Genomic DNA, 17,221 nt, shown 5'->3' on the forward strand with positions numbered 1-17,221 from the left:
GAAGTGTTGTAGGCATTGTATGTAACATTTGTAACATAAGGTTTCACCTGAGTTGTACAGGATTACCTACACAATATGCAAACCGGGAAGGTAACTACTGGATCTGTCAAAGAGACAGACAGTTGTGGGAAAACATCACCAAACTAATGAATAACATTCCTGAAGTACACAGGCTACAATTCACACAAAAACTACCAGAAATATATGCAGAGTATATAAAGACAGCAACGAACTCTGAACACAACCCAGGGACTGAGAAGTTAGAGAGTCAAAGTAGCAATGTAGAAGGGTATAGTGTCGAGGTACACAAAAATGAAGGCAATATTGTAGAGCACACTGGTGATATGAATAAGGAGAGAAAAAATGAGACGAATGAGAACACAAATGAGAAAGACGAAAGCAACAAGGAGAAAGATAAGGGCAATACCGAGAATGAATGCAGAAACGAGAAAGTTGGAACAAAAAACACAGAGGTAGCCAAGTCGTGCACGGGTACAAACAAGAATAATACAATCACAAATGAAAATATTTGCTGGTATTATGCAAAAGGACAGTGTAGATATGGGCCCAGAGGCACGGAATGCTCATTCATGCACCCACGGAAATGCCGAAACTGGTTAGGGAAAGGCAGATGTCGTTTTGATACAGAGTGTAGATATTTTCACCCTAAGCTATGCACACTCTCAGTCAATGAGAGGAAATGCTACGATCTTCACTGCCCCGATTTCCACGTCAGAGGTACACAGCGCCATATAAGAGAAGAAGTCCAACATAATAGCCCTGAAAATTTTTTAGAGGCAGGTACAAACAGAGGGAGAAACAGACAGGCAGAAACGTGGCAGGAGTACGGATGGAGAGGGGGAAATGCCCAAGACTGGACTACAGTTCGTCATCAAGCCCACACATACTACACCCCCCAACTACACAGAGACTACCACACTCCCCAGTATCACTTCCAAAACTGGACAAACCATTGCCACAACAACACACCCTGGGTCAGGGTAGAGAGGAGGGAGAACTACCAAAACCTTCCAGAAGTGACACACAATATGGACAATCATTCATATTTGCAAACATTCAAGGTTTAAAGCCAAAGTCAAGAAATAAAGTTAAGTTCATAAATGGCCTTCTATTAGAGTCAAACTCAATATTTGGGGCATTCACGGAAACTCATACAAAAGATTACATGGATGGTGAAATCTGGATTCCAAATTATAATCTATATAGATGTGATAGAAAAACTAGGTCAAATGGAGGAGTAGGTCTGTATATTAAAGAAGACCTGGTATGCACAGAACTATTAAATTCAACTAATGAGGTGGTAGAGGTACTTGGAATGAAGGTAGAGAAACTAAACCAAATTATTATTCTAATATATAAACCGCCAGATACAACGATTGAGGAATTCACAGAACAGATGCACAAAATAGAGAACATACTTGACAACCTAGCAAACCCAGCTCCAGATATTATCTTTCTTGGAGATTTCAATTTACCGAGTCTAAGATGGAGAACGGCAAACACAAATATCATAGCAGGGAATGACCCGGGAAATAACCAACCACAGGTCAGAGAACTTTTGAGATTCTGTGACAAATTCTCGCTCAATCAACAGATTACAGAACCAACTAGGAACGAAAACACACTAGACTTGTTATTCACAAACAATGATGAACTAATCAGGGATATCACAATCTCAGATACTTCATACTCAGACCATAAGCTCATTGAAGTGCGAACTAGCATAAATAACGGTAGTAGGTCTAAGAGACCCAACAAGCGAGAAGGAATATTCAATCAATTCAATTTCAACAATAAGAGGATTGACTGGGAAAAAATAAATGTAGACCTTGCAACCATTCAATGGGAGACGGTCTTAAGCGACAAAACTCCCACACAGGGAATAGCTCAACTGACAGCTGAAGCTTACAAGGTCTGCTTGAAGCACGTACCTGTGAGGAGGGGCAGAAAGAGGACCACTCTAGAAAGAGAACGGAGACGACTGTACAGGAGAAGGAAAAAAATAACGGAAATGCTTCGGCAGACACAACTATCACAAGCAAGGAAAACAAGCCTAAGCAGGGAGATTGAGGAAATAGAACAAACGTTGAAGCGATCATATGAGTCTGAGGAAATGGAATTGGAACAGAAAGCTATACAAGAGATAAGGAAAAATCCGAAATATTTTTTCACATACGCAAAATCAAAATCCAAAACCTCGACCAGTATTGGACCGTTAATTACAAATGAAGGTACGTACACAGAGGACAACAAAGAGATTAGTGAAATTCTAAGAAGCCAGTATGAGGCTATGTTTAGCACACCAATAAACAACATGAAAGTTGATGACCCAGACAGCTTCTTTATGAATGACATTCAAGCTGCAGATAATATAACGGATATTACCACAAACTCGGAAGACTTTGAAAGAGAAATTGATAATATGCCTCTGCACTCAGCTCCTGGGCCTGACTCATGGAATTCAATATTCATAAAGAAATGTAAAGTACCAGTAGCGAGAGCACTCAGCGTAATATGGAGAAAGAGCCTGGATACAGGGGAGATACCAGCAGCACTTAAATCTGCAGATATAGCTCCGTTGCACAAGGGGGGGAGTAAAGCCTTGGCAAAAAATTATAGGCCAGTTGCACTAACATCACACATAATAAAAGTGTTTGAAAGAGTGATTAGGAATCAAATTTCTAGTTTTATGGAAAACAATGAATTGCACAATCCAGGACAACATGGATTTAGAGCGGGAAGATCCTGTCTGTCACAGTTACTCAACCACTATGACAAAATCACAGAAGCCCTAGAAGAAAAGCAAAATGCAGATGTTGTATACACAGACTTTGCAAAGGCGTTCGACAAATGTGACCATGGGGTGATAGCTCACAAAATGAGGTCAATGGGAATAACTGGAAAAGTAGGACGCTGGATACTCAATTTCCTGTCGAACAGAACACAAAGAGTAACAGTCAATCAGATAAAATCGAGTCCAAGCGATGTTAAAAGCTCTGTACCTCAAGGTACAGTCCTTGCACCGCTACTGTTCCTTATTCTCATATCTGATATAGACAAAAATACACGCCACAGCTTCGTGTCGTCCTTTGCAGATGACACAAAAATCAGCATGAAAATTACCTCTGCTGAAGACATTGAAAAACTACAAGCAGATGTCAACAAAGTTTTTGATTGGGCAGCAGAAAATAACATGATGTTTAACAGTGATAAATTTCAGGTACTCAGGTACGGCAAAAATGAGGATCTGAAACATAATACAGGGTACAAAACACAATCGAATCTTCCCATAGTAGGAAAACAGCATGTCAAGGATTTGGGAATAATGATGTCCGACGATCTAACGTTTAGGGAGCATAACCAAGCAAATATCGCGTCAGCCAGAAAAATGATCGGATGGATTACGAGAACTTTCAAATCCAGGGATCCCATCACAATGGTTGTACTCTTCAAGTCACTTGTGCTGTCCCGTCTCGAGTACTGCTCAGTACTCACTTCCCCCTTCAGAGCAGGAGAGATTGCTGAAATAGAGGGAATACAGAGAACATATACGGCACGCATAGACGAGATAAAACACCTAAATTATTGGGATCGTCTCAAAGCTCTCCAAATGTACTCTCTAGAAAGGAGACGAGAGAGATACCAAATAATATACACCTGGAAAATACTGGAGGGTCAGGTCCCAAATCTACACAGTAAAATAACAACGTACTGGAGTGAACGATATGGAAGAAAATGCAAGATTGAACCTGTGAAGAGCAGAGGTGTCATAGGCACAATCAGAGAGCACTGTATAAACATCAGGGGTCCGCGGTTGTTCAACGTCCTCCCAGCGAGCATAAGAAATATTGCCGGAACAACCGTGGACATCTTCAAGAGAAAACTGGACGGTTTTCTAAGAGAAGTTCCGGATCAGCCGGGCTGTGGTGGGTACGTGGCCCTGCGGGCCGCTCCAAGCAACAGCCTGGTGGACCAAACTCTCACAAGTCGAGCCTGGCCTCGGGCCGGGCTTGGGGAGTAGAAGAACTCCCAGAACCCCATCAACCAGGTATCAACCAGGTAACCAGACTGTTCAACACGCTTCTACTACACATAAGGGGCATAACTGGCCGACCCCTCACAGTGTTCGAGAGAACTATCAACATCAGAGGCCCGAGACTGTTCAACACGCTTCCACTACACATAAGGGACATAACTGGCCGACCCCTCACAGTGTTCAAGAGAGAACTATCAACATCAGAGGCCCGAGACTGTTCAACACGCTTCCACTACACATAAGGGACATAACTGGCCGACCCCTCACAGTGTTCAAGAGAGAACTATCAACGTCAGAGGCCCGAGACTGTTCAACACGCTTCCACTACACATAAGGGACATAACTGGCCGACCTCTCACAGTGTTCAAGAGAGAACTATCAACATCAGAGGCCCGAGACTGTTCAACACGCTTCCACTACACATAAGGGGCATAACTGGCCGACCCCTCACAGTGTTCAAGAGAGAACTATCAACATCAGAGGCCCGAGACTGTTCAACACGCTTCCACTACACATAAGGGGCATAACTGGCCGACCCAACACAGTGTTCAAGAGAGAACTGGATAAACACCTCCAAAATATACCTGATCAACCAGGCTGTGATTCATACGTCAGGCTGCGAGCAGCCGCGTCCTGGTTGACCAGTCCACCAACGAGGAGGACTGGTCGACGACCGGGCCGCGGGGACGCTAAGCCCCGGTAACACCTCAAGGTAAGAGGCCAGGTCGAAGACCGGGCCACAGGGCTGTTGATCCCAGCAAGCTACACAAGGTACCAAGCACGCACACAGGGATACAAATATCGAGGTGGGGGAAGGGGGGGTCTTTGGAGGTGGTGGAAGGGGGCGTACCTAAGTGGAAGGGGGTGTACCTAAGAGATAGAGGTGGTGGAAGGGGGGTGTATCTAAGAGATGGAAGAGGATGGGGAGTAGAATACTTGAAGAAACGGGGAAGTGGACGCCACTGACGACAATGGGCTGACAAGACACCATCAAGATCCAACCAATGAGTCACAGGGAACAACAAACTGCTTTCCAACGAAGACATTTTCCAGACTACGGAAATAAACAAATCAAACACACATGCTAATTCCTGAAAATAATCATATCTGAGGAAATCACGTTACAAAAAAGTAACCACCAGAATAGCCTCGCTGGTAGGCCTAGCGAACACAACGAGGCTAAACAGAGATGTAGTGACTGAAATGATCAACACTGATTCATGTTGCATACACGTCCCTTGATTATCCACTACGGAGGGATCACCATAGCCGGTGCTACCTGGGAGGGGCGGACATTTTGTTCCGAGTCGCTGAATCTTAAAACAGTAGCAGCTATCTAGCACTGCGTTACATAACTGTCAACGGGTGGCCAGATATCTTCCTGGATACCTAGATATCATTCCCAAAGCCAACACGAGAGACGTAAGGCCATTGATGACTTTGTTTTTAAAGTACAGTGCCTATACTCTCGATCGAAACTGATGATGCTTTTACACACACACACACACACACACACACACACACACACACACACACACACACACACACACACACACACACACACACACACACACACCCACCCACCCACCCAAGAACACATCCCCCCGATCTCTTGTTCTCCAAAAGCTGTTCGTTCCAGCAGATGCCACGTCAATAACACCCCCCCCCCCCCACCCCCCACAATTTCCTTTTCAAATTGTCCAGAGGCAATTTGGGAACTTCCCCAGGAAGCCACTGGCAATACCGTATGTCTGGGGAGAAAATCAGACCCCCGACGCTCTGAATTAGTTCCCCACAATGATCTCATTACATGGCATCTTCCCCCACCCGCCTCCTCCTTGAAATCAGACCCCCGACGCTCTGAATTAGTCCCCCACAATGATCTCATTACATGGCATCTTCCCCCCACCCGCCTCCTCCTTGGAAATATTTAAGGAAATCCACTGTATTCCTCAAACGCTTCTGAGTATTAGTGGATTTATGTGATACACTTCGTGGGAGCCGGTCGGCCGAGCGGACAGCACGCTGGACTTGTGATCCTGTGGTCCCGGGTTCGATCCCAGGCGCCGGCGAGAAACAATGGGCAAAGTTTCTTTCACCCTATGCCCCTGTTACCTAGCAGTAAAATAGGTTCCTGGATGTTAGTCAGCTGTCACGGGCTGCTTCCTGGGGGTGGAGGCCTGGTCGAGGACCGGGCCGCGGGGACACTAAAGCCCCGAAATCATCTCAAGATAACCTCAAGATAACCTTATTGTGACTCATCGCCCGATTAACACATTTTCTAAGAAACCTGCGACTTTCCAGACTGAAATATTGTCGTATACCAACAGCTCAGAAGGTATACTTAAAGCTAGGTAAACTGTTGTAAACTAGATATCGCCCGAGATATCTTCTCCATCCCTACCCCCGCTTCCCATTCTCTTATTTATCCCCATCCTCCCACACCCATCAGGCGGGATTGCCCACTAATCCCTACTTCCTGCGTCAGTTCCAGCCAATGGCATGTCGGAACTCTTCTTATGGAGCAGTAAAATGCTGCTTGCAAGATGTTTACCTCCTTGATGAGTGGACGGAACTCGCGGGTTTTACAAGTTGTGTTCACTGTCTTCAGAGGAGGAGGAGAAGGAGAAGGAAGAGAAGGAGGGAGGAGGAGGAGAAGGAAGAGAAGGAGAAGGAGGAGGAGGTGGTTAGTCCTTGCATTCTAACCTTAGAGGAAGATTTGAGGTCCTTGCACTCTGACCTTAGAGGAAGATTTGAGGTCCTTGCACTCTGACCTTAGAGGAAGATTTGAGGTCCTTGCACTCTGACCAGAGGAAGCTTTGAGGTCCTTGCACTCTGACCTTAGAGGAAGATTTGAGGTCCTTGCACTCTGACCTTAGAGGAAGATTTGAGGTCCTTGCACTCTGACCAGAGGAAGAATTGAGGTCCTTGCACTCTGACCTTAGAGGAAGATTTGAGGTCCTTGCACTCCGACCTTAGAGGAAGATTTGAGGTCCTTGCACTCTGACCAGAGGAAGATTTGAGGTCCTTGCACTCTGACCAGAGGAAGATTTGAGGTCCTTGCACTCTGACCTTAGAGGAAGATTTGAGGTCCTTGCACTCTGACCAGAGGAAGATTTGAGGTCCTTGCACTCTGACCTTAGAGGAAGATTTGAGGTCCTTGCACTCTGACCTTAGAGGAAGATTTGAGGTCCTTGCACTCTGACCTTAGAGGAAGATTTGAGGTCCTTGCACTCTGACCAGAGGAAGATTTGAGGTCCTTGCACTCTGACCAGAGGAAGATTTGAGGTCCTTGCACTCTGACCTTAGAGGAAGATTTGAGGTCCTTGCACTCTGACCTTAGAGGAAGATTTGAGGTCCTTGCACTCTGACCAGAGGAAGATTTGAGGTCCTTGCACTCTGACCAGAGGAAGATTTGAGGTCCTTGCACTCTGACCTTAGAGGAAGATTTGAGGTCTTTGCATTTTGACCTTAGAGGAAGATTTGAGTGAACAAATCCACAAGGGCCGTGACGAGGCTTCGAACCTACGTCCGAGAGCATCCCAGACGCTGCCTTAAGTGTAGTGTAAGATTAGAGTCCTAGCGGTCGTGTTCAGAGAAGGATCGAGTCCAAACGACCAGAAGAGGATCAAGTCCTTGTGTTCGTGACTCAGGGAAGATTCAATTTCTGTGTACATAAGCAAAAGTTAATTAAGTTTGGTGTGTTTACAGAGAGAAGTGCCGCTTGCTCACGTTTGTAAACAAGGCAGCACCTGCCTCAGAGCAGCATCCGCTGCCTGAATTCAGAGATAATCTTGTCTTCATTTTCACCTTGATAGAGCCAACTACTATAAAATTCCTACCAGTTCTGATGGGCAGCTACAATCATGCTGGATGCTATCTACTGCTTCTCAAGCTCTGATGGGCAGCTACAATCATGCTGGATACTTTCTACTGCTTCTCAAGCTTTTTACCAGCTCTGATGGGCAGCTATAATCACTCGCTTGTCAAACTACTTAAAATACATTAATAAACCTGATTTTGGACATCCCCCCCCCCCCCCAAGATATTAATCCGCTCAACATGTAAGATTTATTAATCGACAAATTCGTCAAGAGGAAATTATGCTATTCTAACACTTTACCCTAAACGATTTTGCCCAATTACTGGATTTTGTTATACTATAATGTTATAGCTCAGTCTACAACAATCTGGTTGTTGTAGACTACTGAGCTGAGGAAATAGTGATGAGGCCGGCCAATCAGCTGTGATCGTAGGCTACTGAAATGCTTCAAGGATATCTCAAGGTAGGAAAATCTTCAATAGATTTCAGAGGCAAGAAAACTCAGCATCGGCTTTGAGTATCGAAAATCTTGACCAAAACAGGAAGACGAGAGATGAGCTGTTCACTTGAGACAGTTAAGCAAGTCCCAGCTGTGTCTGGGTACAAGTGACAGGATGAACAACCCAGCGGGTTTTCTTCCTATTGGGGAGTGTTGTACATTCTGCTATGGCGGTGTGTCCACTCACAAGATGAGTGGCGCTGCCCAATAAACTCGCCCCTCGGGGCAAAATTTAATTTAAATTTTACGAGAGATTTTTAAAACTTGGAGAAGAGCATTAGGAGGTGAAACATGGAGGGTGATTTGTAGGAGGGCGGCATGGTTTTTGGCGGGAAATGAAGCGTGTATAGGGGGGCCCGCTCCACTACCCACACATTACCATCCCCAGCATGGGGTCGGGGATGCCTATCTAGCCCGAACTCCCCAGCTCTTCCTATCCCTGGCTAGCCCCAGTCCTCCTACTTGCACCCCCTTCTGTCTGCCCTTACCCCTGCTCCGCCTGCTTGATACCTGCTTGATGGGGTTCTGGGAGTTCTTCTTCTGGGAGTTCTTCTACTCCCCAAGCCCGGCCCGAGGCCAGGCTTGACTTGTGAGAGTTTGGTCCTAGTTGCTTGGAGTGGCTCGAAGGCCCACATATCCACCACAGCCCGGTTGATCACGCTAACAACCTCACTGGTGTTCCACCTTTTCTTCCTGCTTCTTGTACTGCGAAGTACCTGTCACGTGTGTACACGGTCACTCGGCTTCTGTCACGTGTGTACACCGACTGTACACATGACAGGAGCGACAGCCTGTCCCCCATCTCCAAAAGCATATATGGTAAAGAAATAGGACCAGAAACTTGCACGCTCCAGGTACCAATAGCTAGGAGACGGGACCAAAGAGTAAGATCTTACTCCACGTAGACCCTTCAGATAACTAGCTGCTGGAAAGGCGGGTCCAGGTCCTAAGGCTGCTCAACTTTTCAAGTACATTTAAGCTTGTACACACACACACACACACACACACACACACACACACACACACACACACACACACACACACACACACACACACACACACACACACACACACACACCCACCCTCGCGCGCACATCTAGTAACCACACAAGTGGCTACTAGAGTTCAACTCAAGCAAGTGCAAAGTTATGATGATGAGAACATCAAAACCCTCCGAGATCATCAGTGTAGATATGCTACTCACGATGGGTACTGGACAAGGCGGCCTCACCTCCCCAACACTCACCTGTGAAAACAAATGAAGATATTACATCACATGCCAATATTGAAGAAGTTCAGATTACATATTACGTTCTATTGTGTAGTGTTGTTCATCAAACTTAGGCTTTGACACGATAACTAGCGTGCGTGTGCGCACCTATTTGTGCTTGCGGGGGTTGAGCTCTGGCTCTTTGGTCCCGCCTCTCAACCGTCAATCAACTGGTGTACAGGTTCCTGAGCCTATTGGGCTCTATCATATCTACACTTGAAACTGTGTATGGAGTCAGCCTCCACCACATCACTGCCTAATGTATAAAATTTACTGACTACTCTGACACTGGAAAAAATTCTTTCTAATGTCTCTGTGGCTCATTTGGGTACTCTGTCTGTCTGTCTGTCTCTCTCTCTCTCTCTGTCTCTCTCTCTCTCTCTCTCTGTCTCTCTCTCTCTCTCTGTCTGTCTCTCTCTGTCTGTCTGTCTCTCTCTCTCTCTCTCTCTCTCTCTCTCTCTCTCTCTCTCTCTCTCTCTCTCTCTCTCTCTCTCTCTCTCTCTCTCTCTCTCTGTCTCTCTCTCTCTCTGTCTCTCTCTCTCTCTCTGTCTCTCTCTCACAGAGAGCGAGAGATAGAGAGAGAGAGAGACGCTGGACAGTGATGATGTGGTACCCTCCAGAACAAGAGACCAAACAGAGGTCAATCAAAACAAAAGCTGCTGACCTCCCACTTAATATCACGAGAAGGAACACAATTGCAATCAGCTGACTAGTCAATCACTCGCCCCCCCCCACAGGAAAAAAAACCCCACACCAGAGCAGTTTCACCTTCGTCCTTACAGTCGCCCGAAACAAGGTCCAAAATTCCTTGCTAATATCCACCCCACTTACGCCCATCTCTCCCCCCCCTACTCAACAAGCAATTAACGATCCACTACGATACAAAGGGGCATCGTCGGCCTTGCGATATGAATTACCAATGATTGATTGTCCCCATGTGTGCCCTTTCGGGATTTTTCAATACGTTCTCAGCGCATCAATCAACCAATTTTTGCAGTCGAGTATGACGGATAAATCCGTCTATTCGCTAATAATCCGTCAATTCGCTAATAATCCGTCAATTCGCTAATGTGTGTGTGTCCCAATTATAGCCCTTTACAGGTGTGCTACTCCTGGGGACACCTTTGGTACAATATTATAGAGGTTTGTGATTTAAGGACAAGTGGTTTATCGGATACAATTGGAGGCAAATGTAAAAAATCTTTAACTTAAATAACTCGGGGAGGGAGAGGGGTGGGAGGGGGCGAGAGGAAGAAGGGGGGAGGGGGAGGAGAAGAGTGGAGTGCCAGGGGGGGTGGAAGTGCCTCCAACCTGGAACTCCAGTGTACCAATGGAGTTCGACAATACACAATCGACTTGAGAATGGTCCAAGACGGACCGAAACGTCGTCGTCCCTTCAGCTTCTATTGTGTGGTCTGGTCAACATCCAGTGTACGAATAAAGGACTATCAGGAACTAACACTATCAGCAGGGGGTGGGAGGGAAGGAGGAGTAGCAACAGTAGCAGCAGTAGCAGCAGCAGCAGCAGCAGCAGAAGCAGCAGAAGCGGCTGGCAGCAGCAGTAGCAGCAGCAGCAGCAGCAGCAGAAGCGGCTAGCAGCAGTAGCAGCAGCAGCAGAAGCGCCTAGCAACAGTAGCAGCAGCAGCAGCAGCAGCAGCAGCAGCAGCAGCAGAAGCGGCTGGCAGCAGCAGGAGCAGCAAGAAAATCGATAGTACAAGAGTACAAACAGCCCAACCACTGCCGCCCACAATTATCGTACTCACACACTAATAACAGCATCCCGTGGACAAGTGAGTTGTAAACAATCATCTTGGGGGTAAATTTGCTCAGGACACGAAGCTGGCAAGGCGGTGATGGGTGTGGTGGTGGGTGTGGTGGTGGTGGTGTGTGGTGGTGGTGTGTGGTGGTGGTGGTGTGTGGTGTGTGGTGGTGTGTGGTGGTGTGTGGTGGTGTGTGGTGGTGGTGGTGGTGGTGTGTGGTGGTGGTGGTGTGTGGTGGTGGTGGTGGTGTGTGGTGGTGGTGGTGTGTGGTGGTGGTGTGTGGTGGTGGTGGGTGTGGTGGTGGGTGTGGTGTGTGGTGGTGTGTGGTGTGTGGTGGTGGTGGTGTGTGGTGGTGGTGGTGTGTGGTGGTGGTGTGTGGTGTGTGGTGGTGGTGTGTGGTGTGTGGTGGTGGGTGTGGTGGTGGTGGTCGTGTGTGGTGTGTGGTGGTGGTGGTGTGTGGTGGTGGTGGTGTGTGGTGGTGGTGGTGTGTGGTGTGTGGTGGTGGTGGTGTGTGGTGGTGGTGTGTGGTGGTGGTGGTGATGGTGGTGATGGTGGCAGGTGTGGTGGTGATGGTGGCAGGTGTGGTGGTGATGGTGGCAGGTGTGGTGGTGATGGTGGCAGGTGTGGTGGTGATGGTGGCAGGTGTGGTGGTGATGGTGGCAGGTGTGGTGGTGATGGTGGCAGGTGTGGCGGTGATGGTGGCAGGTGTGGTGGTGATGGTGGCAGGTGTGGTGGTGATGGTGGCAGGTGTGGTGGTGATGGTGGCAGGTGTGGCGGTGATGGTGGCAGGTGTGGCGGTGATGGTGGCAGGTGTGGTGGTGATGGTGGCAGGTGTGGTGGTGATGGTGGCAGGTGTGGTGGTGGTGGAGGTCCAGAGCGCAGGTCCAGCCTACCCGGAAGAGGAGGAAGGCGAGAAGGATATAATATAACGAGGCATTATAAGCTGCTGAACTGGTTGGGCAGCCCTGAGACCCCCCCCCCACCCCCCCAACACACCCACACCCAACACCCTACTCTAAACAACCCATTCTCCCAAGCGTTCGCAGCCTCACCTAACCTACCCGAGGACCGCTCAGAATGTCCAGTAATATGTTTATTGCTTGTAATGTGTGTCTATATATGTATGAACACGATGTACTGAACGGGGTGAGAATAGCTTGAGCTAGCGCATCCCTTTGTGTGTATTTTACCCCAATAAACTGATTTCAATTTCAATTACCCAAAGACCCACAAACACAAACCGAAATATCACATTAATCTCGCCGGCTGCTACCATTCTCAGTCAACCCGTTCTCGCAAATTCGTAAAGTCAATATTGACTTATTAACTACGTGCATAGGTGATATACTAAACATAATAGATACCCTTAAAAAGATTCATAGAAAACACCGACCTTACCTAACCTTGTTAGTATCTTAAGATAAGCATCTTATTGCTTCGTAATTACAATTATTACTTAACCTATACCTATTATAGGTTAGGTAATAATTGTAATTACGAAGCAACAAGATGTTTATCTTAACATACTAAGTAGGTTAGGTAAGGTTGGTGTTTTCTATGAAGCTTTTCAAGGGAAACTATTATGTTAAGTATGTCACCTATGCACATATTTAATAAGTCAATATTGACTTATTAAATTTGCGAGAACGGGTTGTCTCAGTACATTAGTTTTTGGCTTTAGGGAAATTATACTTCAAGATGCCTTGTGCTAATTGCAAATTGCAAATTGTCTATACAGTATACCTAGGTCATAAAAGTATTTGTGTGTACGTCGGATACCATACTACTTGTGAAGGAGGAAATGTATATGTTTATCTCTCAGAATGTTCGGTAATATGTTTATTGTTTGTAATGTGTGTCTATATATGTACGAACACGATGTACTGAACGGGGTGAGAATAGCTTGAGTTACCTCATCCTTTTGTGTGTATTTTACCTCAATAAACTGATTTCAATTGTGCAAATTCAGGAGAGCGGGTTTCCTCCATAGCGCCCGCACGCACGCACACTTGTTAGTGGAGAACGGTAGTAAGTGGAGTACCTCAAAGATCGGTGCTGGGGCCAATTCTAGTTGTAATATACGTAAATGACTAGTCTACAGGAGTTGAGTCTTCTATGTCGATGTTTGCGGATGACGCGAAATTGTGACGGAGTTGTGACGGATGTGGATTGTAGGATCCTCCGAGAGGACTTGAACAAGCTGCAGAGATAGTCGGTGAAATGGCTATTGAAGTTCAATACGAGCAAGTGTAAAGTGATAGAAATGGGACTAGGTGACAAGTTACCAAAGGAACAACACACGATGAAGGACAACTATTTATGAATGACGACTCGAGAAAGAGACCTGAGAGTGGACATAGCACTAAATCAAATCCCAAAAGCACATACAAACATGTTATCATCATCAGCGTAAAGTTACGCTGCTGAAAATACGCTACGCCGCAAAAGTTAGATCATTCTGGGACCTAAATATAGAGGCATTTAGAGCGCTCTACATTACCTACGTGAGACCAGTCTTAAAGAGTATGCAACCCGATCATGGAGCCCCAACATAGAGACAGGGAAACTGGAAAGGGTTCAGGGGGTTTGCGACGAGACTCGTCCCACAATTACGAGGGATGAAAAATGAAGAGCGACTGAAAGAACTAAACCTGATGACGCTTGAAAAAAAATGAAAAAGGGGGGTGGGAGACATGATAGAGACGTATAAAATACTTAAGGAGATTGACAGTGGGAATAGAGGAAATGTTCACATTGAACACTAATGGAACAAGAGGCATGGGTGGAAGCTTGAGACTGACGAGTCACAGTGATGTTAAAAGTTTTCATTTAGCGTAAGAATAGTGGGAAATGGAATGAGCTATTTCTGAGCTTTGTGAGCTAAAGGAGCAGGTTGTGGAGGCAAACTCTATTCATAAGTTTAAAAGTAGATATGATAGTAGATGTCGCAAACTCTATTCATAAGTTTAAAAGTAGATATGATAGTAGATGTCGCAAACTCTATTCATAAGTTTAAAAGTAGATATAATAGTAGATGTCAGCAGTCATTGATTTAAACAACCAAAGGCTAAACAGGCGGCGTTGAAGAGCTAATACACAATTCTGCTGGCACAAATAGGTGAGTACGCACACATACACACACACACACACACACACACACACACACACCCACACCCACACACACACCCACACACTCTCTCTCTCTCTCTCTCTCTCTCTCTCTCTCTCTCTCTCTCTCTCTCTCTCTCTCTCTCTCTCTCTCTCTCTCAACAACAACAACAGCAGCAATACACCAACAACAAGTCAACAACCCCCACACAAACTATAACAACAACAACTATTAGCTCAGGCCACAAGCTTACCAACATCACCATCAACACAGTACATGTCAACACATCACACACCACCACCTAGAGCAGGAGAAGGAGGAGCAGGAGGAGGAGCAGGAGCAGCAGGAGAAGGAGGAGCAGGAGAAGGAGGAGGAGGAGGAGGAGGAGCAGCAGGAGGAGAGCAGGAGGAGCAGCAGCATTAGGAAGGAATATGACACACAAAACACAGAACAGTAAAGAGGAACTGCCACAGTAGACAAAGCAGCATTACACAAACCCCACAACAAAGAGGCCAAGATGGAAACAGAACCAACAAGCCACAAGAATATCAGAAAGGCCTCTCATCAACGTTAAGGATAATAAACAAGAGGAATGATCGAGACGAACTGATGGCTGAAACTAACCCAATACTCTGTTATAAATGTATGGCGGTGATAAGGAGAGAACCCCAGCTATGGTAGTGATCAACAAGATGTTTGGAAGGCGTAGCTCTAAGCTCTCGCTTGACCCTCCCGGGTACAGGTCCCAGACGTACCACTCCTGCACTTGTGCACATTAACAATCGACTTGAGAATGGTCCAGGACAGACCGAAACGTCGTCGTCTCTTCACCTTCAAGTGTGTGGTCTGGTCAACGTACCATGCCTGCTGCTGCTGCTGCTGCTGCTGCTGCTGGTACCAACGGGTTATCATAGCAGGTGCTGCCGGTAATGACAGACTCGTGTCCCTGTCATAACACACTTATCAATCCACTCTCATCTTCTAGTACTTGCGCGCGCGCACATTAAATCTCTCTCTCTCTCTCTCTCTAAGCACTCTTTCCCCAGTCCTCATCTTCCATACAAATCACTATGAACACGGCAGATATATATCTTCGCACAGCACCATTGTCACAATCACTGTCAAGTTGCAAGTTATCTTGGTTATCTTGAGATGATTTCAGGGCTTTAGTGTCCCTGCGGCCCGGTCCTCGACCAGGCCTCCACCCCCAGGAAGCAGCCCGTGACAGCTGACTAACACCCAGGTACCCATTTTACTACTAGGTAACGAGCACAGGGTGAAAGGAACTCTGCCCATTGTTTCTCGCCGGCGCCCGGGATCAAACCCGGGACCACAGGATCACAAGTCCAGTGTGCTGTCCGCTCAGCCGACCGGCTCCCCGTGACCACCCGTACAAATGAAATGCACCAAGGAAGAAGTTGCAGAAGCCACCTCCATCCACAACTCTAAGGAAAGGTTCGACAAAGATAACAATTGGGCATACAGAGCTACACCTCACGTCCCCATAGTCACTGAAAGATAAGCCCCGATAGATAAGCACTGATAAGTACACACACACACACACATCAACTGGGGCGTTATATCCTGTTTATGCATGAGGCGTCATAGAGCAACATAGTGAGTGGCCTTCAATCGTGCAATGTTTCTCTCGTGTTGCAAAGGCTCACGTCTGTACTTGACAACTATACCTTCCCTTTACGAGACCGTAACTGAGAACACACAGGAATGAATAACCAAGTGAAGCAGCAAGTGACCAACCGAAGGAGCAAGTGACCAACCGAAGGAGCAAGTGACCAACCGAAGGAGCAAGTGCCCAACCGAAGGAGCAAGTGCCCAACCGAAGGAGCAAGTGACCAACCGAAGGAGCAAGTGACCAACCGAAGGAGCAAGTGACCAACCGAAGCAGCAAGTGACCAACCGAAGGAGCAAGTGACCAACCGAAGGAGCAAGTGCCCAACCGAAGGAGCAAGTGCCCAACCGAAGGAGCAAGTGACCAACCGAAGGAGCAAGTGACCAACCGAAGGAGCAAGTGACCAACCGAAGGAGCAAGTGCCCAACCGAAGGAGCAAGTGCCCAACCGAAGGAGCAAGTGACCAACCGAAGGAGCAAGTGACCAACCGAAGGAGCAAGTGACCAACCGAAGGAGCAAGTGACCAACCGAAGGAGCAAGTGACCAACCGAAGGAGCAAGTGACCAACCGAAGGAGCAAGTGACCAACCGAAGGAGCAAGTGACCAACCGAAGGAGCAAGTGACCAACCGAAGGAGCAAGTGACCAACCGAAGGAGCAAGTGACCAACCGAAGCAGCAAGTGACCAACCGAAGCAGCAAGTGACCAACCGAAGCAGCAAGTGACCAACCGAAGCAGCAAGTGACCAACCGAAGGAGCAAGTGACCAACCGAAGGAGCAAGTGACCAACCGAAGGAGCAAGTGACCAACCGAAGCAGCAAGTGACCAACCGAAGGAGCAAGTGACCAACCGAAGGAGCAAGTGACCAACCGAAGGAGCAAGTGACCAACCGAAGGAGCAAGTGACCAACCGAAGGAGCAAGTGACCAACCGAAGGAGCAAGTGACCAACCGAAGGAGCAAGTGACCAACCGAAGGAGCAAGTGACCAACCGAAGGAGCAAGTGACCAACCGAAGGAGCAAGTGACCAACCGAAGCAGCAAGTGACCAACCGAAGGAGCAAGTGACCAACCGAAG

The 17,221-nt window shown here is 47.1% G+C and overlaps 2 protein-coding genes across 10 annotated transcripts in view; one reads left to right on the plus strand and one right to left on the minus strand.

Moving 5' to 3' along the window:
* The window catches only part of LOC123771456 (fasciclin-2), a 244,507-nt gene that overhangs the window by 142,792 nt on the left and 84,494 nt on the right, over positions 1-17,221 (minus strand). The gene's annotated exons all lie outside the window — the stretch shown is intronic.
* Positions 13,496-17,221, plus strand: part of LOC138357204 (serine/arginine repetitive matrix protein 1-like) — a 37,437-nt gene continuing 33,711 nt past the window's right edge. Inside the window, exons 1-2 of the mRNA XM_069313857.1 lie at positions 13,496-13,620; positions 14,792-14,971. Coding sequence (XP_069169958.1) covers positions 13,496-13,620; positions 14,792-14,971 — 305 coding nt within the window. The remainder of the gene's footprint in view (positions 13,621-14,791; positions 14,972-17,221) is intronic.

Source organism: Procambarus clarkii, chromosome 76, assembly GCF_040958095.1.
Source record: "Procambarus clarkii isolate CNS0578487 chromosome 76, FALCON_Pclarkii_2.0, whole genome shotgun sequence".
Lineage (NCBI taxonomy): Eukaryota > Metazoa > Arthropoda > Malacostraca > Decapoda > Cambaridae > Procambarus > Procambarus clarkii.